The 20790-nt window shown below is 51.8% G+C and overlaps 3 protein-coding genes across 7 annotated transcripts in view; 2 read left to right on the top strand and 1 right to left on the bottom strand.

Annotated features, from left to right (window-relative positions):
- The window catches only part of LOC134175879 (immunoglobulin superfamily member 1-like), a 105669-nt gene extending 102580 nt beyond the window's left edge, over positions 1-3089 (bottom strand). The window contains exon 1 of the mRNA XM_062642281.1: positions 3084-3089. The gene's annotated coding sequence lies outside the window, so the exon portion shown is untranslated. The remainder of the gene's footprint in view (positions 1-3083) is intronic.
- Positions 45-9277, top strand: MANBAL (mannosidase beta like). 3 transcript variants are annotated; one of them, XM_062642296.1, is made up of 3 exons: positions 45-63; positions 3607-3801; positions 6807-9277. In XM_062642296.1, the coding sequence occupies exons 2-3, from the start codon at positions 3652-3654 to the stop codon at positions 6912-6914; spliced, it is 258 nt and encodes an 85-aa protein (XP_062498280.1). In that variant the 5' UTR covers positions 45-63; positions 3607-3651; the 3' UTR covers positions 6915-9277. The 3 variants fall into 3 exon arrangements, with proteins under 3 accessions (XP_062498280.1, XP_062498278.1, XP_062498279.1); XM_062642294.1 differs by lacking the exon at positions 45-63 and adding an exon at positions 1334-1849; XM_062642295.1 differs by lacking the exon at positions 45-63 and adding an exon at positions 3184-3277.
- Positions 9278-17804: 8527 nt separating this feature from the next.
- The window catches only part of SRC (SRC proto-oncogene, non-receptor tyrosine kinase), a 28498-nt gene continuing 25512 nt past the window's right edge, over positions 17805-20790 (top strand). For 2 of the 3 annotated variants that reach the window (XM_062642305.1, XM_062642302.1), the window contains exon 1: positions 17805-17914. The gene's annotated coding sequence lies outside the window, so the exon portion shown is untranslated. The remainder of the gene's footprint in view (positions 17915-20790) is intronic. The other variant, XM_062642304.1, reaches the window with a different exon arrangement.

Raw genomic sequence — 20790 nt, 5'->3', positions numbered from 1 at the left:
GGGGAGCGCTTCCGGCTGGGCGGGGATCACTTCCGGCACGGTGAGGCCTGGCCGAGCGGGGCGGTGAGCGGGCCGGCAGCGGGAGGGGGGAGCGGGGATGGGGTCCGGGGGCTGTAGCGGGGCTCGGAGCGGCGGGGCTGCTGGAAGGGGCTCTGCTGGAGCGCTGCCCCAGGGGGTCCTCGCCGGCTCCGTAGCGGCCGCTCTTCGTGCTGCAGCCGGGCTGGTTGCGGCAGAGCGCGGTGCCGTGGGGAAGGGAGGAGGAGCTGTGTGTTCCCTGCGCTGAGGCTGCACGGCTGCTTCTCCTTTCGGACCCCCGTATGCCTGGGGACAGCGGGCCCGTGAGCCTGCAGCCGGGCTGTTCAGCCCCGGTGATGGGTGTTTATAGCGGTGCTGAGCGCACGCAGATACCCCTGAAGGCAGTATTGGCCAGTCTCCATCCTAGCACCTACTAAGTCGTTTCTTGCCTTATCCTTTGACAGCAGCTTTTATCTTCTGCACCAGTACCGTTGCTCTTTTTTCCACCCCAATAGGAAGCTAATGCCTATCACTTAAAGTGATTCTATAGCTTTGTCCTACAGTGATTATTTATATAGTGCTAGGTCTTGAAGATGCCAGCTGGGAAACACAGGACAGCAAAAAGAAAGGTTTGAGTGTGTCCTGGCTTCATTGAGGTGGCTGGTTTATGGCCCTGACCCTGAAAACACACAGTTATGTACGATAGGATCTGATCCTGTGTCTAGGGGATGGCTGCATCTTCAGTGGTGGCACTGAGGAAGAGCACAAACCTGTAGCCCTGAGTAGCCTCTCACTGGTCCTGTGGTACAGCTCTGGCTTTGCCTGAGGATAGAACCCTTTTGTGCAGGGGTAGCTGTTTGCAGTAAAATCCTGATAGAGGCAAATAGTCAAAATCAGTTCCCATAAGGAAGTGCACGTGTTTGTGACCTATTTCTGCTGTGATGTTCCAGCAAGATGGCTAAGCCTGCGGGGAGAGGTGGTAGCTGCTGTGAGACCGGATAAGTAAGCTGGAGGGGTGAGGGGGAAGTGTCTTCCCAGGGTCTGACAAAGGAGTACCCGTCTTTAAATGCAGTTTAAGAACAGTTACTTTAAGTGTAGCCATGTTAATAGGTGAGGTGGTCTGAGAAAAAGGTGGTTGATAACCTGTGAACAAGAAGCAGCAGCCAAGGAAGAGGTGATAAAACTGTTAGCCTCACGGGAACAGGGAGGAAAACTCCATTGTCATCCAGGGACCTGCTGGATGAGCTGTAAGGTACAGTGCAAGGACGTTGTGCTTGCAGTAAGGAAACCCTGTGCAAGCTTCTGGGTATGGTGGGGAAGGCTGAACCCTGCTTCCCCCAGGTTCAGCTTTGGCCTGCTCATGTATGTAAGCTTCAGCCTCCTTGCCTGGGCAGGTTTGGGTGCTGTGTTAACCACAGGAGTTTTAAAACAGGGAAGAATTTTGCAAACATTACTTTAGGTCCACTGATAGGTCGGAATGGGGGCTGCCTGCTGTGGCTCCTGTGCAAGCAAGGACACTCTATGACTAGTTGGAGCACGATGTCAGGTCCTCTGAGCATATTTCATGGGGTAATGCTTAAAATGGTAGTGGCAGCTGCTGCCAGCCTGCTTGAGAGCTCCTGATGCTGGTCACGTCACCTGGGATTTGTTAGAGAATTACTAATACCCTCAAGGGAAGTGAAACAGAAAAGGGGAAAGGAGGAGGAGACTTGCAGAAGATGAGGATTATTTGTTTTCACTGTATCGGTTTCTTTTTCTGGTTTATTTTTGTGTGCTCTGTTTCCAGTGTATGAGTCAGGGTTCTCAGTAGGAGTTTGTCCTGAGAAAACTCCAGGTGAGGAGTGAAGCCACATCCCTTCCTGTGCTGTTTGAGGAAGGGGGTGGGCAAGAATAACATTTTCAAGAGATAGCCCCATAAATAACATTGTGATAAAATGCAGTTCAAGGGTGAAGTTTCCCATGGTTCTGTTTCTTGCTGAGGAGCTGCTGCCTTAGTGGATTGGAGGAGAGGGCCTTTTTAACTTTAAAAGCATTTAGGGATGAGCCATGTTCGTGCTTTGTTGACACTGTGGTATGTCCTGTGCAGCCACTGGGGCTGTGTTGGGACTTGCCAAGTCCGAGTGGTCCAGTGTGTGTTGTGGCTTCCTGCACAGGTCCCACATGGCTTTTGCTTACTGAGTTTTAATCAGAATTTGAGGGGAAAAGAAAACAACCCTTTCACTGAAGTCCAGACCTGAAGGGGCCATGAGAGGTCGCTTGTTCTTAGTGCCTGATTCAGAGGCAGGATTATATACACTCACACCCCATCCCAGGCGAAGGCTTATCTGCTCTGCTCCTCTGAATCATCAGTAACTGGGGTTCCACAGTCTCTGTTTTCCTGGAGCTGCAGCTCATGGAGTTTGGAATTTCCCCTCTCTTTCAGAACTCAAAATAATATCCCACATTTCAGATGACTTAAAATTATTTCTTGTAATTTATATACCACTCCTTTTAGTATGTTGTGACATTTGCCAAATGACACTTGCCTTTTATGCAATAGCATTGAATTGTCTTAAATTTACCAACTATAACTTTACTCAGATTGTAGTCTAAGTTTAGCATCTTTCTGAACTAGGTCACATCAGCAGAGTGTAGAAATCTCCTCCTAGGCTGCGAAATACAGAGCCTGCTTTGGAGATAATTTCTAGGAGGCAGATCACCACCATTCAGCTGAAACATTCACACAGCACAATCTCACACCCAAGCTTTTGTAATACAGAGAATTGTAAGTATCAGTAAGTAGTGCTGATTCAATAAGTATGCACCAGTCTCATACAGGTCAGGAGAATTGATTCAGACAGTAATCACAGCTGAGCTCTGATGGCATCTCAGACTAACCGAACTTCCCTTTTGGGACTTTCTGTGGTGTGCTCCAGCGATTCTGGCAGGAGAGTTCTCCCTTAATGTAGAAAGCCATTACTCATTCATAGAATGAATTGACAACTCCATTAACAAAAGATAAAGGAAGGAAGAAAGGATGGTCCTGTGGCTGAGAAACTAGCTTGGGACACAGGAGGTCAATGTTTAACTCTGCCACAAACTACCTGTGTGACCATCTCAAGGTATATGGGGCTTAGTGTAACTGGCCATTAAAACCATGCCTAACTTTAAATACATAACTCATCCTCTGTCTTCAACAGATCTACCTTCTGTGTGGTTTATTTAGGTAGCAGTTGGCTTTGTACACCATCTAAACCAACAAGGCTGTGACCACATATACAGTGTAATAGTCATCTTGCATGAAAGCCAGGGAGAATCTATTCTTAAGATCTTCCTTTACTGTTTCATGAACATTGTTCATATTGTGTTTGTCTTCCCCTCACTTGCAAATGAACTGATAGTAGTATCGGTGCACTATTTTCATAGGCAGGTGGTAAAAGAGAAGCATCCAAATAAAATGTAACACTTGTTTCCCTCTTTCTTACTGGTTCTGTAGATCAAGTGTATCTTCAACAAACCTGCATGAGAGAGTCCATAATTTTTTGATAATGGAAAGTGAATACCTGAAGACATGATGCAAATAATTGCGCTTTTTTTTTTCCCTCCTTGTAGTAACCAATCTTCTTGAGAGCATTAGAGAAGAAGGGTGCACCCACGATGGCTGCTGAGTTGGATTTCTCCCCACCTGAAATCCCTGAGCCCACGTTTATGGAGAATGTGCTACGCTACGGACTCTTCTTTGGAGCCATTTTCCAGCTTATCTGTGTGCTGGCCATAATCCTGCCAGTGTCCAAATCCCATAAGACAGTAAGCAGTGCTCTTTAATACTGATGGGCAGAGTTGGAGAAAGTAGGATGGGAGGCAACTTTGAGTAGCTAACGGAGACACAATGGTCTGCCCCTGGGATTGATGACAGTTTCATTGTTCTCTTTCCTTCCTTCCAGCTTTCCCACCTTCGGCTTTTGTCTTGTGATTTACCACCATACTAGAAAGTCAGGAACAAATACCTGAGCCAGGGGCTCTCTTAAGTATCAGTGAAAAAAGTGACCTGAAGCACTGGCAAGGTGTGCTAAATGTACATGATGTTCCTGACTGTGCAGGAAGTGGCTTTATTCCCAACACCAGATTGTCCACCTGCTGATTTGCTTTATTAATTGCCAGAGTTTCCCCTTCGTAGAACTTGCCTTTCAGGAAATGACTTTGGGCTCTAGTTTGTATGAAGTTATTGGGAACAAGATACAGGTGATATTTCTAGTATATTCTAAGATACGCAAGGTATCTAAGATACATAAGAAGGGCGTGGGCCTGCTCAAGGCAGTCCAGAGGGGGCCACGAAGATGCTTCGAAGACTGGAGCAGCTCTGCTCTGGGGACAGGGTGGTCGAGCTGTGCTTGTTCAGCCTGGACAAGAGAAGGCTCTGGGGAGACCTTATCGCAGCTCCAGTGACTAAAGGGACTACAAGAAACCTGGAGAGGGGCTTTGGACAAGGGCATGTAGGGACAGGGCAAGGGGAATGGCTTTAACCTGCCAGAGGGGAGATTAAAATCAGATCTTAGGCAGAAGCTCTTCCCTGTGAGGGTGCTGAGGCGCTGGCACAGGGTGCCCAGAGAAGCTGTGGCTGCCCCATCCCTGGCAGTGTTCAAGGCCAGGTTGGGTGCGGTTTGGAGCAAGCTGCTCTAGTGAAAGGTGTCCCTGCCCATGGCAGGGGGGTGGAACTGGATGAGCTTTAAGGCCTCTTTCAACCCAAACCAGTCTGGGGGTCCAGTGTGAGGAAGGCATTTTTCAGTACTGACACCCAGTCTTATGCCACCAAGTGAAGGATGCTTCGATGCAGTTGGTGCAGGAAAAGGTTAAAGTGAAAGATTCAAGTGAGCTACAGGACTCCTGTTCCTCTAACCTGGACCCCACTGGGATGACCTGCAACCCCCTGGCTTTTCAGATAAAAGAGCTCCGTGTGCTGGGGACAGGGATTTCAGTGTTGGTGATCAGGCAGCAAGTTTGGTGGTTTGATACAGATTTTGTCTAAACGCTTGTGGTGTATTTTCAGTAACAACTCAGCATGGGAAGTGTTGTTTTCAGGCTATCTTTATCTGCCTTGTGCAGAAGGAAGCATGGAAATTTTCAGCCTATGTGAGGAAGGGAATGCCTGAGGGCGAGGCATGGTGTGAAGGATGTAGTTCATGACCCAACTTTTCCACCTTTAACTGCTGGTGTGATGTGAAGTTGCAGTGATGTACTGGCTTAGTGACACTGCCCCAGCATTGGTGCATTCTGTCCTGCTCAGGAGCTGCAGCTCCCAGCAGGGAGATGATGGTCATGGCTGGTGGTCACGATGCAGTGGCATTGCAAGTCTTGCACTGTTATTCTACAGCCGCCAGCACCCATCTGTTATAGTCCATGGTTTCCCCTGATAAATATTTAAGAAGTACTGAGGAGCCTGATTCCTGAAAGCTGGAAAAAGTGAGAGCTTTAGTTTGAAGTGTGAAAGTGAAGACCAGGCCTGCGATTAAACTGCTAACGCTCAAGACCTGTTACTGTTTGAGTTTGCAAGCATGCTTTGACGTTTGCGTGCTCTACTTTTTACTTTCTCCACATGTCCTCTAGATTTACTGTCCATATGACTAATTTACAAGACTGTGAACACCAAAGGCTCCCCCTCCAGATCTTGGGAATGATGATTGAGTCTGGGTAGGATAGTAGGATCTCTGTCTTGGAGGCTTTGGGCTTTGAAGTCTACCTTGGTTTGAACGTTAGAAGGCAGCAGTGTTCACTTTATGGCAGCTGCATCTGTGAGCAATATACTGCATGTTGCTCCATTCCTCCAGAGCCTGCTGGCTCTCCATACACTGATTACAGCCCTTGGAAAGCCAGCCAAGTCTCCTTCCTTGGAAAGCCACACAGATGTGAACTCTTAATAGCCCAGTAACTTGAGAGATGTTTGAACCAAGCTCTTTGATTAAAAGGATACTGTGAGATGCTCGCCTCCCCCTCCATTATCTGGAGCGCTGTCTTGGAAGCCTGAAACTAGCACGTCTTGCTCAGCCATTTTTTGTGTGTCCTTTTCCAGTTGGCACACACTGACTGATAGAAACCAAGATGCTAAAGCAATATTTATACTCAAATGCATTTAATGAAAGGAGGCAATCTGCATGTGTGTGCTTTCTCAGATGAGACTGGCGCTGTTCCCTTGTGTTTTTACAAGATAACTAGACTTTATTTCCCAGGGCTGAAATACTATCTGTCATCTTCCCTGAAGGAAACAAGCAGCATATCTAAGCATTCCTTGTTAGCCCAGGTGAAAAAAGCTTTGCCTGCAATTCCCTCCCTGGATTTGGGGCTCAGTTTGGAGGCTTTGAACTTTGCATTCTTACTACTGGGGGGGGGAGTATTTTTTGTCTTGCCCTTGATAATGGTTAACATTTAGCAGAAATACCGTGAATGTTTCCACTGGTGATTATCTGATATCTTCTCCCTTTCCTAATTTGAATTGTTTTCATTTAGTGTTGATTTTCTCGCCTTTAAAGTTGGGTTTGGTTTTATTTTCCAAATGCTGTTTTAGACACTTCAGCTCTTAATGGCTTCTGTGGTAACAAGCTGCTTCTGTGCATAAACTGACATCAAAAAGCACATGCAGGAGAGGCAGAGATGGTGCTGCTTGAGTCTCATTAAATGTAGGCTCAGTTTGATATAGAAGTGTTCCAACAGGGACACCCAGCGTTTGCTTCCTTTGGCTTATACTCAGATTCCCAAAGCGAGCTGTCAGCAAATCACAAGAACAAGTTACTGACTTGTTTCTCAATTGATTCTTGTAGGACTCTGAGAGTTTTGAGCCCAAGAATTCAGAGACAGTGAAGAAGTCAAAGGCGACTGCTCCGCAGATAAGCAAGAAACCTAAGAAGGAAACCAAAAAGAAACGATAAAGGCATGAGCAATGAGCCTCAAAAGGCAAAATAATCACCTATAATCACGCTTCCCCGGAGATGGCATCAAAGGCAACTCACTAGATTAAATGGTTCTCTGGCATTGCCATGTTTTACCTTTCAGAGACAAGGGAGAAGGAACTTGGAAGAGTGGAAGGGGTGGGGTTCCACCATAGATTTCTTATAAGCAAAGAGGACTTCATATGTCCAGGACTTCATCTGACATGATTAATGTGTCAATCACCATTAAAGTGACTTCTGTCATTCCTGCTGGCTAGAGAGACCTATTGTCCTAGCTCCACCATGCTGGCTGGGGTTCCTAGTCCAGTCCCTGGAGAAGGTGGAGCATGGGTTGCTACTTTGGATACTGGTTTGTGTTGTATTTTTTGAAGGCAGAGGGATCAAATGGATCAAGGATACCACAGTACACAGCTTTGTATTCATTCATCTCTGTTGTCATCTAGTCTGAAATACATAGCTGCATTTTATGGCTTAATAATAATGTCTTTGTCATATTCTTTAATTCTTTAGGTAATAACTCATCAGATTCCAGACTGCAGTAGATGAAAGCTTTCATTTCCCCAGCATCGCTGCCTTTCTTACTCCCCACCCATGCACTTTACATTCCCACCCTGGAAAGCAGGTGCAATTCAGGGAATTGAGGCTGTGGTGGGGACTGCAAAAAGCAAGGAACAGTTTGATTTTGGGAGGTGCAAAACTTAATGTGTGTGTTAATGGGGTTCCAAAGTTTCTTTTCCCCAGTACTGTGTGTTGGAGAAAAGCTGCTCTGAGGTGAGAGTCTTGGAGCAGGGAACTGGTTGTGTATCAAACAGCACTGCCTGGCTGTACTGTTGATAAACCTCCCGTCAGGCAGCTGAGCGCCAACCACATTCTCCATTTCAACATGGCTGGGGCTTGTTGCATTTGCAGTCTCCCTCTCAGCCTTGCCTGTTGCAGTCTCCTGCATCTCCTCTTGCTGAATTCTCCCTGAAGTTAAATATGATCTCAGCCTGAGGAGATCCAGGGGGTGGCAAGCTGCCTGTGTACCATGACTGTATAGCAAGAGACATATACACAATGTTCCTTCAGGCTCTGCCCCTCCAGGTCCAGGGACAACCTAGTATTAGATTTAAATATGGCTAGACAGGACTGGAAAGAGATAGGTGGTGACACAGCCACAGAGTCTCTGTAGGGCAGCTCAAGCTTCCTGAAGCCAGCTCACATCTTGGTTTGTTTGATCATGAATGAGTCAATGGGAGGAGAACCTGCTCTTGTAGGCGCACCCAGGGTTCAGAGCAGCTTTGAAGGGCAGGCTTCTCTCTAGCAGGGCTGGAAGTCTGAGAACCTTTTTGCATACATAGCCTCCCATCCTCAATTTACAAATGCCTTGGGAGCCCAGGTATGGTAGCAGTGTTGTGCTGCTGGGTGTTCTTTAACAGGAGTTGAACAACACATTTACACCATCAGTGTTTAGAGCAGCCATGTTCACTGCTCGCTCTTGGTTTTGGTGGGTGAGACAAATGGATCCCAGTACCAGTTTGATTAACCTCTCACTGCTTCCTCTGCTCCAGGCTCTCTGCTTCCCTTAACCAGAACGCTGACACCAAGGTGCACTGCTTAAAATCCAGCTTAAGAGTTCTGCTTTAAATTCAGCATTTTCTTTTTCTTCCTTCTTTTGAGCTACATAAAGGCAATATTAGGACAGAACAAAGCATGGGAGACTCAAGCGTTCTACCATTGCTTTGAGTTCTCAGTACAAAGAAACATTACGGAAATTTCCCAGGCAAATAACAAAGAACAATATTTTGTTATAAGTTTCCATTACGGACCTGTGTTCCTGTCTGGAATCTGCAGGGGAAAGAAGAGCGTGGCTACGGCCCTGGACAGGTACTGCAGATCATTTCTTCCATTTTAATAAAAGAGGATGGTGGTGGTTTCATCTAAAAGACTGGTTTTCTGCAGGTTGCCTAAAGGAGGGGGTTAATGCTTTAATGGAACTGCAACTATTGAAAGAGTAGCACACACGCATTACCCAAAATATAGAAGTGCTTCTACAGCTAAGAACCAGTTAGCAATGAGTGCTCTGTGGTTGTTACCTGAAATAGCAGGCTACTACATTCACATCTGCATCTGGCTGGTTTACTCATTGCTGAGTAGAAATCATGGTTGTTAGGGTTTGGTTTTGTTGGGGGAGGAGGGATTAAGATAAATGTCCCAGTCTGTTCCTAACAGTATTGCACCTATTTGAATGCTTTTGTTAGCTGAACTTATAGTGTGTTTTTAGAGATGATGAATATCCCATGTGTTTTAGTTTCTCTTGACGTGTAATAAATACAATCAGAATCTCTTTGTTTAAAAAGAAATCTCTTTTTAAAGTTGTGCTGCCTTTTCCATGCATTCATTGTGAAAGCTGCCAGAACTCATACTATAGGAACACAGGGACATAAATAACCTATTCATAAAAATGATCCATTAAGGGAAAGCCTTTCAGATCATTTAATCTGTGAGAAATTGGTTAGTTAATACTGTCAGGCATGTGTGCATCTCTCATCTGTGTTTGACTTGGAAGTAGGGAACTATCTCCCAGTACAACTTCAGCTTCTTGGGAAGGAAGGAGGAAATGGCGCAATGACTAAATGAATTTGCCTCTCAGGAGAGATTCTGGCTCCAAGAGCCCCCATGAAGGTAGCAATGATAAAGGCATCATTTGTTAATAATGCAAGCAGGGAATTAGATGGGATTCAGTAGGCTGGTAATAGGGATTTCCAGGAGCCCCTCGGCTGTAGCTCAGGTTTACATGCAGGAGTGTGGAGCTGGTTGGTCTCTTCTTGGCAGTGGTAAGACCAGAGTGGTAGCCAAGAACTGGCAAGCGTCTGTTGGTTTCTTCACCAGAAAACCAAAGCTAGAGAAGGACCAGTGTGGTGACTCCTCTAATTCCCAAGCATTTTTCTCTAGGCTGTTTTGTAATTAACATCCCAAAGGGAGCTGAAGGCCTCATTAAGTCGATTTTATTGAAGGGGAGGTTTTCAAAGGTCTGCCTCCAGATACCAGCTAGTTAGCAGCATGGGACAAGCAGCACCTTGCTCTGCCACCCAAGGCCCTGGAGCTGGGCTGAGAGATGAGTTTCCTCTGCTATTGTTTGTCATGAAGTTCCTCTCCCTCCACAGACCAAGCCTCAGCTCTGAAGAAACATGGTAGGGAGTTGAGAATTCCTTGCTTTGATTTTGATCACATTCCCACAGCTCTGCCTCTCTGACCACACTCATCTTGAGAGCTGTGGCCATCACCATCCCCTTGAGCTGTCCCACACTCACAATGCATCCTTGTGCTCCTCAGGCACAAGCAGCACAGTCCCTTGAGGCAGGCTAATAAGTAGCTTGTGACTGGAGTTCCAGTTCACACAGTTCAATTAAATCCCTGTTAATCTTGTTCAGACCTAATTTACTTTCATTCTCACAAATATGCTTCTCTCTGCTTCAGAGGGGTTCTGGTGAGGTTCCCTATTGATAGAAACTGAAGAGCCCAAGGCTGCCTTTAAGGAGGATTGGTGTTTGCAGAGCAGCCCCCTTCTCGAGTCAAGAACCAAGATTATTCCCCAGTCTGTCATGAAGAATGTGGAAATACTCCTTCAGTGGCTGGACTTCAGGGAGGGTCAAGGCTGGATCTGATGATGCTTGAGGAGAAAATAAGGAAGCTGTAGGAGGGGAGGAGCTGCTCAGTATCCCTGTTTCCCAGGGCACTGCTGAACTGTTCCCCTGTGTGCATGTGTTGATTTTTGGACAGATCTGGAGTGCTGGACCTGTCTCTTGGGAGCCTCTCTTAGGCTGATACTTCTTCCAGGCAGAAGTTATGTTGTTCACAGCCTGTGGCCTGCAGGGATCGTGATGACTGTATTGATTTAGTTGTTTGTTTGTTAATCTCATGAGGCATCAGAGACTGGCTGCAGCGAGAAAATGGGATGGTGAATGGAGAGTGCTGGAGTACAGAGCATGGCTGCTTGGCTGCTGATAAGGTTGATTGCCAGCTTTGGCACTGGGAAGGGATCTGACCTTCCTCTTCCTCCTCCTCCAGCCAGAAGGGATGATTTGGTTGGGGAGCATTCCCTTTCTCTCTGGCAGGAGACATGGGCTGTAATCAGTGCTTGCATTTCTTCTTAAATTGGCAGTTACTGGGGGTCCAAGGTCCTGTTTGTCTCCTCTGGTTGTTTCTGGCTTCTGAGTGTGTTTTGGGGGATGTTCTCTGGATGTTGGTACATGGGCCAGTATGCAGTAGCTGATCAAAATGTCTCCTGCTTAGGACTGGCAGTCGCAGGGCAATGAACTCAGCTTCCTCCCTCTCCCTTGAAATTCAGCTGATTTCCCCATTTCATTCTGATTCTTCCCAATTTGTGGCCTTGCTGTCACCATAATTCCCCTCATGCCTCCTCTTGATGCTTCCACTCTGTATACTCATCTCCATTGCAGTTCTGTCCTTGCAGCCAAATTTTACCTGCCGGTGGCAGACTGTGCATCTTACCTGCTGTCACTGATACAAAGAAAGAACATGTGGAGAAGCATCCAGGATGGAGAAAGATGCCCCTTGTAATCAGCCCTTTTAGCGTGTTTCTCTTCCCTCATGATTTCTCCAACCAGCAGATGTAGCTGCTGGGGAAGGACATCTCTCCTCCACCTTGGAAGCCGCAGGTCTGCCCAGGAAGCTGTGCCATGCACATCAGCCTCCCCCTGAGCCAAGAGGAATTAAAGCAATCCAATATTACACATCCCATCCCTGGCAGTGTTCAAGGCCAGGTTGGATGGGGCTTGGGTCTAGTGGAAGGTGTCCCTGCCCGTGGCAGGGGGTTGGAACTGGATGAGCTTTAAGGTCCCTTCCAACCCAAACCATTCTATGATACGATTCTATGATTCCAAGCTCTTGTGATAAGTGAGTGCTCTGGTGCTGTGTGTCCTTCACACCACCCATTCAGATCCTTCTCCTCCTTGCCAGCGCATACAGATTAGTCTTGTGCAATCCCAAACCTCTTGCTCACTTCTCCCAGCTTCCCTGCTTTTATTTAGTGCCTGGAGGCCCCGATGTGGCTTTGATGCTCCTTGCACCCTGCTTGCTGGAGGCGTGAGCAGCCACGCACCAGGAAACCGCAGTCCTACCGGGACCACAGTGTCATAGACCAGAGGAGAGAAGCTGACAGGTTCCTCCATGGCTTGAGTCCAGCAGTTTTGGCTGGTAGGTACAAGGTAAACCTGCTTTGGATCACATCTGCTTTGCTTTTTAAACCCAACTGTTGCCTGGTTGATGTTTCATGTCGCACTTGCAGAGCTCGGCTCCTGAATGGGGGATGCTGTGGATGGAGGGGGTTGAAGGGCTTTCATTTCTTATCTTCTGTTCTTGGCAAGGAGCTAGTACCATGTTCTACTAGAAGTCCTATTTACATGGTAAAAGCAGTGTTCCTTATTTGTGAAACCCACACTGTTCCTTGCCAGAAGGCTGTCCCAGCCTCCGAGGTGCCGCCTCTCTCTAAGTGTCAAGGTCAACCAGTCCCAGTTCATGGACTGGGGCCATGGAAAGGCATCAGCAGTGGCCTGAGATGTCTCATACCCTGCTGAAGCAGAGGCTACAACCTGGGAGTCCCTGGCTCCAAGGCTAGTCCCGGCTGCCTTCCCTTTGGCTGCTGCTTCTTCAAAAGCCATCCCAAGCTTGTGAATTCACCTTGCCAAAAGCCAAAGTCTGGAGTACGACAGGCACTGGTGAACTCTCGCAGAGCAAAGCTGCTCCCTCCCTCAGGAATCCTGCTCCAGATGCTTCCTGCTGGTATTTGTGCCTTGGCTCTGGCAGTGCAGGCAGGGACTGGTGTGGGGCTGTGTCCCCCTGGCTTCTGAGGGCAGCTCTTGCACATGAAGGACCCTCACTGCAGTAAATGGCTGGCCCATGGCTGCTGGGTCTGCATGGCAGAGGAGGGTCCTCATGGCTGTGGTCCCCAAGGAGCCAGCTACTTGTGATGCTGCGGTGGCTCCTTTGGGTGACTGATGTCCCCATGGATTCAGGCCTCTGCAGTGAAGGGAATAGCAGGGGGAGCAGGTTGTAAGAGAAGAGAAGCCACAACCATTTCTGCTCCCCTTTTTTCAGCTCACTTCAAACTGAGCACAGACCCAAACATCATATGGTTTAAATTTCACATTCAGACTCTGGCTTCCCTCGCGCATCCCCTGCTGGAAGGACCAAGACTGGATGATGAAGGGGAAAAACCCTTGTGACTGCCACAGCTCCGCTCAGCGCAGGCTGCAGCTGCTCGTGGGCCGGTGAGCAGCAGGATGCTGCTGGGGTGGCTGCCTGGGACACCTCTGCTTCCAGGGAATGCTGTGGGCAGAGCAGCCTGGATGTGGCTACTAGAGCTTTGTGCCAACCAGATCCCTCTGCTGGCAAAGCAAGCTGGAACGAGGGCTATAAGTCTCATCCGGATGAGTTTCTGTGGGCTTTTCTGAGCTGCTCTTTTCTATTGATACTAAGACTGGCCAAAAAGCAGAATCTCCACCGCTGGGAAATGGTGATATTTTGTGTGTGGCTTTTCTGAGGCAACAAGCAGAAAGTGTTGGATTTTTGCCCAAATGGGCTATTCCAAGATAACTTTCAGATTATATGGAAACATCCTATTTTATCAGTCAGAAACCTGGTGGGAAATGTTTTGCCTCTATTGAACATGTGGATAATTCCCCCCCCCGCCCCCAGCTGTTGAACTTGGTGCCTCCTTATCAAACATTTGCACATCACCAGCCAGTGGTTTTCCCCAGTCCTTTTCCCCAGGGAGTTCTGCAGTGACACTTCCTGGCTGGGGCCATCTCTGTGCTGAGGTGAAGGGCCCCTCTTGCGTGGCAGATTGTCCTGAGCCCCCACAGTGGTATCTCGGCTGCCCCTTTGTAGTCTACAACCTGCAGGACGCTGGTGTTTGGCACTTGGCTCCAGCAGCCCTGATGCTCAGTGTGAGAGAATGGCCAGAATGAGCATTTCTACCATGAAACATTGCCAAATGGCTCGTAGTGGAGGAGTTATTCTGGTCAATCCCCCTTAGAAAATAGCTCCTGAGCTTGTAACAGCAGCTCCTCTAAGGGGGCTGCTGGTGCCGATGGTTTGCCATCACACCCTCACTGTTTGCAGGGCTGTAAAGCTCAATGATTGTAAAATCTCAGGCCAAGAGCTGGGGCTGCTTCTATCCAGCATCTCAAACACACCCATTCAATTATTAATAGTAATAATTTGTGCAGATAATTTGGGATCTGCAGTGAACCGAGTGCAGCTCTCCTCAGGAGCAGAACCCACTACACAAAACGTATTCATGCTTGCCAAGGGGATGCTTAAAAAGCATCTGGCTGGAGATGAATAGATGTTTTGTTGTAAATCCACAGCTACGTTGGAGAGGTCAGGGCTCAGATCAATGACTGGATCCAGAAAGCTCCTCAGGAGCCCTGTGGAGCAGTTTGATCTGCTCAGCCGGCGGAGGAAGGCGTCACGTACTTAGTCCTGACGTGACAGTGCATTGCCTGTACTAACTCTGTCTTCTTTGCCCTAATGGAACTCGTGTAGAAGTCAGCAGGAAAGCACAGAAATACCTTAGTCCATCTTGATTTCTTCTTAGAATGTAATTTCAAGGCAGGCTGTAATAACTGAGCCACCAGAAATAGTTTGGTTTTCATTTGAAAGTACCTGGCTTTCGTTTCTGCAGCCTCTTCCTCTCCCCGGGGTGGGTTGTATCGGTGCTATTTAGGAGTGAAGAGGAAGAATCATCTCAAGCAAATATGTTTCTGAAATAAGGCACTGAAATCCCTGATTGGTTAAAAAAAAAGAATCATTGGGGATTAGGTAAGTAGTCAGAGTGGGGCAGGAGGGAAAGTGGGTGGCTGGGGAGTGTTGTCACTGCACCCAGGGACACTGGGTTGCTTAAACTCACATGGTCTTAAATCACAGTATCGCCAGCACTGCATGTTTCATGTCAGAGTCCTGTGAGGGCACATTCTTGGATCCCAGCCCAAAAGATAAGAGGCAGGGTTTAGAGACTGTCTGTTTGCCGTTTTACACATTGGCATCTTCACCGAGGAAGAGATCATGCGGTGGATGAGGTCCGGGGTGTTGCAGGTAGAGGGCCTTTGCCGTCTGCCTTCCAGCAGCAGGCGAGCTCCACCGGGGAGGAGCGGTGTGAGTGCAGCTCAGCCCGCAGGAAGGGAGCTGATTGCAACAGAGGAGAACAAAATTCAAACATTTACAAGTCATAATTGTATCTTAGACTTGGGTCTGGAGCCGGGGGAGGCTGACTCATCCCAACCTGCTCCCCCAGGGCTGGGGCAGGCCCCCGCTCCCCTGGGCCACGCTCCCCTCCAGCAGTGCCTCCTCGCTCCAGTTCTGGCACTGCGGGAGCGGGTGTTGCTGGATCAGGAGCGAGAGGGGAGCCTCCTGTATCCCTGTGCAGGCACAGCAGGAGGAGGCATGGGGGGACCCTAGGCACCACCTTTTTTCCCTACAGGATGTCCTAAGTATGAGTGAGCAGAGCAGCACCCACACGGAGTGATTAATTCCTTAATCCCATGTTGGTCATTAGGATTCCCTCCCTACACATCCTCATGCCACCTGGATAGCAGAGGGGGTGCCTGTGAATTAACACCCCCAAAAAGCCTCAGTACAAACCAGGCTGTGGTTTGATGCTCTGGCAAGGAGCAAGCAGGGCTGCTACCCCCAACGGGTGGGGGGAGCTTGGACTCCCTCTGCCAGGCCTGGGAAGGAGCTGAGAGGCTGAAAGGAAAGTGTGAAACCATTGGCATTGGCCAGCTCAGCGCGGCTGTAGGGCCCTTATCAGCAGCTCCTCCCAGGGAAGGGCCCCTCTGCAATGTGCTGGCCAGGGCTGATGGATCAGTGTGTGCGTGACTCCTTGTTCCGGGTGACTCATGGATTCGTTGGCCTTCACCAGTGTCATGGGAAATATTTTGTTAATAACTCAAGGAGGGGGTGGGAAACTGAAAGAAAAACTCCACCACGTAGTTCCCTGTGCCTTATTAACTTCCCCAATGGTTGCTGAAGCATCAGATCCCCCTCAGAGTAATGGGGTTTTAAAGACATCCCTGTGGAGCATCTCCAGCGGTTGGTCGCAGCGGTGGGCAGGGGATGACAGAGGCAGTGCTGGCGGTGGGAATACAGCCCAAGGGTCACTGGAGCCGGCCGGCGGCCGAGCGTGCCTCAGAAACTGGTTCATGGGGGTTGAGGAGCGGACTCTTCATCCCGTTTCTTCCTGCAGGATGAAGTGACAGGGAACACCTCAGCGGATCGCTACTGGGGAAGGTGGGAGGGCTGCCAGTGCCACTGAGCTGGGCACGCAGCCCCAGTGGGCTCAGTGCAGGTGCTGGGACACCCAGGTGAGCCCTGAGCCCATGTGTGCATCTGAGCACTGCTCTGTGCACCCCGACAATGTTCTGTGTGCCCCAGTATTGCTCTGTGCACCCCAACAATGTTCTGTGTGCCCCAGCATTGCTCTGTGTGCCCCAGCATTGCTCTGTGCACCCCAGCATTGCTCTGTGCACCCCGACAATGTTCTGTGTGCCCCAGCATTGCTCTGTGCACCCCGACACTGGTCTGTGTGCCCCAGCATTGCTCTGTGCACCCCAGCATTGCTCTGTGCACCCCGACAATGTTCTGTGCGCCCCAGCATTGCTCTGTGCACCCCGACAATGTTCTGTGTGCCCCAGTATTGCTCTGTGTGCCCCAGCATTGCTCTGTGCACCCCGACAATGTTCTGTGCACCCCAGCACTGCTCTGTGCACCCCGACACTGTTCTGTGTGCCTCAGCACTGCTCTGTGCACCCCGACACGGCTCTGTGCCCGGGGAGAGCTGAGCACCTTCCACCTCCTCCCAGTGCTGGAAGAGGAAGGTGTTGAGAAGCAAGGGGAGGGATGGCTGGAACTGCCCCCATGTGCACACCTGCCTGAGCGGGATGTGGGGCGGGACACACACACACCTCACCTAGTCCTGCACAGGGGGATGCTGTCAGCCAGGGACCGGGCACCCCAGGGACACCCGCAGCTCTATTCTGCCTCATTTCAGAGGCTGGCACCAGCTGCAGGGGTGACCTGGGGGATGCTTTAACCCAAAGACGGGGCAGGTGCCCCAGCGGGACACGCTGCTGCCTCCGAAAGGCCCCGTGGTAATTCGGGGTGCTCCAGGGCGGCCCCGGACGTGCTCTCTTCCCTGCTCTTCCTCAAACCTGAAGTTTTGCCTCCTCCTGACTTCAGAGACGGGGGTACGTTTATTGCAGCCCCCGGGACCGCAGCGAGGTGTCCCTGTGGGGATGGCGAGGCACAGATGGAGGCGCAGCGTTCGTCCCCGCGATTCGCAGCGTGCCAGACCTCTTCAATAACGCCAAGCCCAGACCAGCCGGGGTTTAACCTCCCGAAGATCCCTTCTCCAGCCACCAGCTCTGCCTTCCAGGTAAACACAACAGCGCCGGGCGGGGAGCGCTGCTCTCAACCCCGCATTCGCGGGGAGCCCCGAGTCCCCTCCAGCCCCTCACGACCGGAGAACGAGAACCGGGACCGGGACCGGGACCAGCGCTGCTCCTGCGCGTGTTCCCCCCGCCGTAACCACGCAGCTCCTGCGTGTCCCGCGCACCTCGGAGCCTTCTCCCTTAAAACCAAACCCGCGCAGGGGAGGGGCTGCGCGCTCCCCCCCTCCGCCGTTTCCGGTTTGCTGCCATATTCCTCTTTATTTTTTCCCCTCCCCTGCCCGTGGGTCCCCCCCGCCCCGGTGCAAGGGGTGAGGCAGCAGCGCGCCGGGTCCGCGGCGCTGCGCGATGCTGCTGCCGCCGGCGCTGCCCTGAGCGCCCGGCGCGGCGCGACCCAACCCGGGGCGGGCTCCCAGCTCGGCGGCGGCGGCGGGGGGCGGCGGCCGCGCCCCCGGCGCGGAGACAAAGCCGGGGCCGAGCGCTGGAGGCGAGCGGAGGGGTCGGCCCCGCTGCGCGCACAGGCGGGAGGTGAGCGGGCGGCGGAGGGGATGGGGGGTATGCGCCGAGTCCGCGTGTGGGGCTGGCGGGGGGATGCCCACAAGCGGGTGAGCCGGTTGTGGGTCCGACCGGGGATGCTGGCGGTTCGGCGAGGAGGCTGCGGGTCCAGCCGAGGATGCCCGGGCTCCGGCGGGCAGGTTTGTGGGTCCGGCCGCGGGAGGTGCCCGCGGTCCGGTGAGCCGGCTGTGGGTCGCGGCGGGGATGCTCGCGGTCTGCCTCTGGGTTTCGGTGGGTCCAGCGGCGGGTGCACATGCTGCGGGGTGGCTCAGCGATGGGTCTGGCGGGGGATGCCGCTGTACAGCGGGGAGCACACGGGCCCGGCCGGGGATGCTGAGGGTCCGGCGGGGCGGCCCCGCCTGCCCGCAACTCCCCTTTGTTGTGATCGGGGGCTGTGGGGGGCCCCCGGGAGCGCAGGGCGGGGACAGCCGGGCTGTATGTAGGCCAGGACATGAAATATTCATCGCCCCCCTACTTTGATGTCTCCTGATCCGCTTCCCTTGGCGTGTTTGCTCACCGGTAATTCTGGGGGCTCGTGTCCAGCCCGAGTGGACCGGGAGAGCTGTGTCCAGCCAGGCTCCTCGCTCTGCCCCTTACTGGACCTGGGGGGGTGCAGAGCTCTGCTTTGCCTGATTAAAGGCTCTATCCAGCCGGGAAGTTACCTCATAACAGCCTGGGCGCCCCAACAACCCCTATGTGTGGCTGTAAGTGGTGGCACTGGCATGTCCCCACTGTCCCTGGCACAGTCCCTGGTACCACGGAAGAGCATCATGTGGCCGAGGTCGGCTTTCATCCTGTCTCGCTGTGCAGGAGCTCTGCAGGAGCTCGGGCAGGCTGTGCTGCCTCCTGGGGCCGTTGGGTCGGGCATGGGGGGCAGCCTGTGGGGCTGGACCCACTGCACAGGGCTGCTGGGTACAGGGGCTGGAGTGGGGTGGTATCTCATGGCGCTGACCCTAGTGTGGTCCTGTCTGGTGCTGAACATCGTCTCGGGGAGCTGTGCAGCCTCCTGCGTGCTTGCTGGGAAGGAGTGGGAATCTGCTGCAGCTCCCCCCGTTCTGCTGGCCCTGCACAGTGCACTGCTTCCCCAGCCCTCCCTCACCCCGTGGCTGCTGTGCATGCCAGGGCTCATCCCCCTGGACTCGGAGCCAGGGGGTCCCAATCCCCATCCTGGTCCCAGTGCTGTGGAGCAGCAGTAAAGGTCGTAGCTGGCAAGGAATGTGTTGTGCTGCCCTGTGTGCTGTTGGCTCACTCAGCCTCCTGGCTCCCCAGGAGCCATGCAAAGGAAGGGACGTGAAGCGGGTGCTCAGTGCAGCCGGTGTGTCACTTGGGACAGGACCCACTGCCCCATGGCACTAGGAGCTGGGAGCAGCAATAAGAGTGCAGAGCCCAGAGGGTTCCTGGGTCAAGCATGTGCTCCAGGACAGGACAGCACATACCCAGCAGTGCTGTGTGCGACCTGAGCTGCGGGAAGGTGGCAATGAACACGTGAGTTTTCTTCCTCCCACCCGGCTGCTGCTGCCCAGAGGAGGAGGGTGATGACAGGAAGGAGCTGCAGAGCTTTGTCCCTCTGCTCTCAGCCGAGGAGATACCCACTGCCCACAGTGACCAGTGTGCTGTGGGAGAACTGAGCCATGCAAACCTTGCCAAGGTCCAGCCATTAACAGTGGGGAACTATTCATCCCTGCCAGGGGAGACCCCCTCAGCACCCAGCACCTCAAACACACCCGGACCCCCCTGTGCTGGTCAGGCAAGGGAAGGCATTGGCAGGGCTCTCCAGGGAGGTGTGAGGATGGGGACATGCAGGGGCACATCCGCACTGTTGTGCTTCAAGCAATATCCTGTCTCTTCTTTCCACTGTGGGCTCCTGACACCTTCCCAGCCAGAGGGGCTGATCCTGGGCTGCCCTGTGCTGAGCCAGCTGTTCTGCACCACTTTGTGCTGGCTCAGGATCTGGCCCATAGCAAAACCTTGGGCGTTGGTGTCTCTGAGAGGAGCCTCGAGTGTGGCTCCGCAGGGAGCCGTGTCTGTAATCATTAGCCAGTTAGTGCTGGTTTGTCAGAGAAGGGCACTTTGCTTGAGGGATCGAGGGTCAGTTCCTGGTTCCACGCTTTGACCTGGGAGCAGCAGTGCAGAGGCTCCTCCAAGCACCTCACCTCGGAGGCTCTGCCAAAGCACAGCCCTGTATTTGTCTGTATTTATATGGGAGATGGGTTATTTGCAGGCTGGCGCAGCAGCGGCTAAGGGAGGTCCAATGTTCCCCGTCTCGATCGTTAGTGGCCTTGCAGTGCTCCCTGTGTTGATGGAGATGCCCTAGCGATGGCTCTGCCCATTTAATGACTTTGTGCCACAGTGATGGAAAGTCACGGAGGTACCATGGGGAGGCAGAAAGGGCCGTCCCTGGAGGACCAAGCAAAGAGAAGAGCTGTGGTTTGTGGTGACCGACCTGTGTGAAGGCTCTGCTGCAGAGGCAAGAGGCTCCTTTGCTGCCTCGGTGGCACGGAGGGGTCATCACTGGTCCAGAGAGGATGGAGGCCTTTAACAGCACGGGAAGCAGCACTGCAGGCTCACCGAGGCGAGGAGGGGATGGACCACGGGGCTTCTGTGCCTCTGACATCCCGCCTGCCTCTCCCTGCTGCTGGAGCCAGGATCACGCCTGGCCTTTGAAGTCATTGCAGAGCTAAAACTCTTTATCTAATGAGACCTGAAGGACTTGGTCTGTAACCTCTCATTTTAACAGTCAGCAAATGCCTGCAACGTCTGAAAGAGAGAAGGTAGGAGTGAGCAAACAGTCGGAGCTTCCTGCCAGTGCCTCTAAGGGGGGAACCCCCGAGCATCACTGGACAAAGCGC

This window comes from Pezoporus occidentalis, unplaced genomic scaffold, assembly GCF_034315485.1.
Source record: "Pezoporus occidentalis ecotype Australia unplaced genomic scaffold, CSIRO_AGI_Poc_V1 ctg70, whole genome shotgun sequence".
Taxonomy (NCBI): Eukaryota; Metazoa; Chordata; class Aves; order Psittaciformes; family Psittacidae; genus Pezoporus; species Pezoporus occidentalis.
This window is presented reverse-complemented; position numbering and strand designations above follow the sequence as displayed.

Excerpts from the sequence above, each read along its gene's own strand:
- MANBAL (XM_062642296.1), top strand. The coding sequence starts at position 3,652 with ATGGCTGCTGAGTTGGATTTCTCCCCACCTGAAATCCCTGAGCCCACG. Across the intron at positions 3,802-6,806 it reads TGTCCAAATCCCATAAGACA|GACTCTGAGAGTTTTGAGCC; the intron begins GTAAGCAGTGCT and ends TGATTCTTGTAG.